Source organism: Charadrius vociferus, unplaced genomic scaffold, assembly GCF_000708025.1.
Source record: "Charadrius vociferus isolate BGI_N301 unplaced genomic scaffold, ASM70802v2 scaffold758, whole genome shotgun sequence".
NCBI classification, from domain to species: Eukaryota; Metazoa; Chordata; class Aves; order Charadriiformes; family Charadriidae; genus Charadrius; species Charadrius vociferus.
Window position 1 is genome coordinate 68,870 of NW_009649934.1, and position 1,473 is coordinate 70,342.

Consider the following 1,473-nt stretch of genomic DNA (forward strand, 5'->3'; position numbering starts at 1 on the left):
CGTGCCACCGCCGGCTGCGCTGGCTGTGGGGTGAGGGGCTGCCCAGTGCCCCGCTCTGCCTGCCCGTGCCTCGTCCCGCCTCCCTGCCAGCTTGCTGGGGGAGCTGGGACCAGTACCCCCCATCCTCCCCGTGCAAGTCAATAAATCTCCTTGGTAAGCACGGCCAGGAGCGGGGAGGGGGTCTGTCTGTCTGTGTGTGGCACTGCCCGTGGGGTCTCGGGGAGCCCAGGCACCGCGGATTTCCTCGGTGCGGTGGGGTCTACTGGAGGGCTCCCCTTTCCCCTGGGTTGGTGGGGCTGTGGGACAGCGCTGCGGGCAGGATCCTGCCCGGGCAAGCTGTGGGGCTGCTCCTCGGGAGCCTCCGCTCCAGATCAACCTCAGGACGCCGGGGGGGAGTGGGAACAGCCAGTGGTGCTGGGGTTCATCCTGCTCCCTCCCTCCCATCAGCTCCTGCCGTGGTGCTGCTCCCTCAAAGCCTCGGGGTCCGGGCAGGCAGCGTGCGGGTCCGGGCAGGCAGTCTCCACTTATCTCCAGCTGCCCGTGGGCTGCATCTCCTCCTTGCTCTTACCCCACACCCCGGCGCCCAGGGGTGCTGGATCTGTCCCAGAGCCACGCTGTGCCACCCGCCCCTATGGTCTTCCCTGGGGAAATTAGGGCCACGGGCCAGCCGAGGGCTCGCTGAGCCAAATTGGGGTGGTTTTGTCCCTGTCGAGGGGGTCGTGGAGCTGCTCCATTACAAAAGGTTGGGGGTAAGCTGGATCCCCCCCTCCTCCTGTCCTCCTTTTCAGGTGAAGCTGCTGCAGCCCTTTGGGGGGGCTGCGGGAGGGCTGTGGCTAACGAGGCTGTCCCCGTGCTGGGCTGGGAGCAGGGATGGGGCCGGTGACGATGGAGCGCTGCAGAAGCCACCAGCTTCTTGGCTCCTTCCCCTTCATCCAGCACTGGGGGGATAACCAAATCTTTTGGGAACGGGGGACAACTGGCCGTGCGCCGGGCCTCCCAGGGCAAGCCCGTATGGATTCTCTGATGTTTCATACGGCCATGTCCCCCGACCCTGCAGCGCTGGGGGAGGGTGGCACAGGAGTGGTGTGCGGCCTGCTGTGTCCCGGCCGTGGGCCCCCGCCCAGGGTGCAGGTGGGCAGGCAGCCAGCGGCGCATCCCCACTGCCCTGTCCCCTGCCCTGTGGGTGCACCGAGGCTGGGCGCAGCACCCTGTGCCCCCCTCAATCCTTCTCAGCCCCCCTTCCCCACCCGTCCTGGCGTCCCCAAACTTGCTTTGCTGCAGAGATGGGACATGAGAGCCGGGTGCTTGCTAGTGCTTGGAGATCACCCCACGCTGAGCTTCATTCTTGGGGGGACGGACCTGCGTGCCCTCTCCCACCCCTCTGGGGGACCCCAACTTCCCCTCCCTTGCTCTCTATCCCCAGGGATGAGCCAGAGGGACAGGCTGGGCTCGGGACGCGCGGGGGGGGGGGGG

The 1,473-nt window shown here is 67.6% G+C and overlaps 2 protein-coding genes across 2 annotated transcripts in view; both read left to right on the plus strand.

The window, feature by feature from the left end:
- Positions 1 to 883, plus strand: part of ACY1 (aminoacylase 1) — a 5,388-nt gene extending 4,505 nt beyond the window's left edge. Inside the window, exon 13 of the mRNA XM_009891272.1 lies at positions 726 to 883. Coding sequence (XP_009889574.1) covers positions 726 to 883 — 158 coding nt within the window. The remainder of the gene's footprint in view (positions 1 to 725) is intronic.
- A 155-nt stretch (positions 884 to 1,038) lies between these two features.
- Positions 1,039 to 1,473, plus strand: part of SEMA3G (sema domain, immunoglobulin domain (Ig), short basic domain, secreted, (semaphorin) 3G) — a 12,154-nt gene continuing 11,719 nt past the window's right edge. The window contains exon 1 of the mRNA XM_009891274.1: positions 1,039 to 1,131. Coding sequence (XP_009889576.1) covers positions 1,039 to 1,131 — 93 coding nt within the window. The remainder of the gene's footprint in view (positions 1,132 to 1,473) is intronic.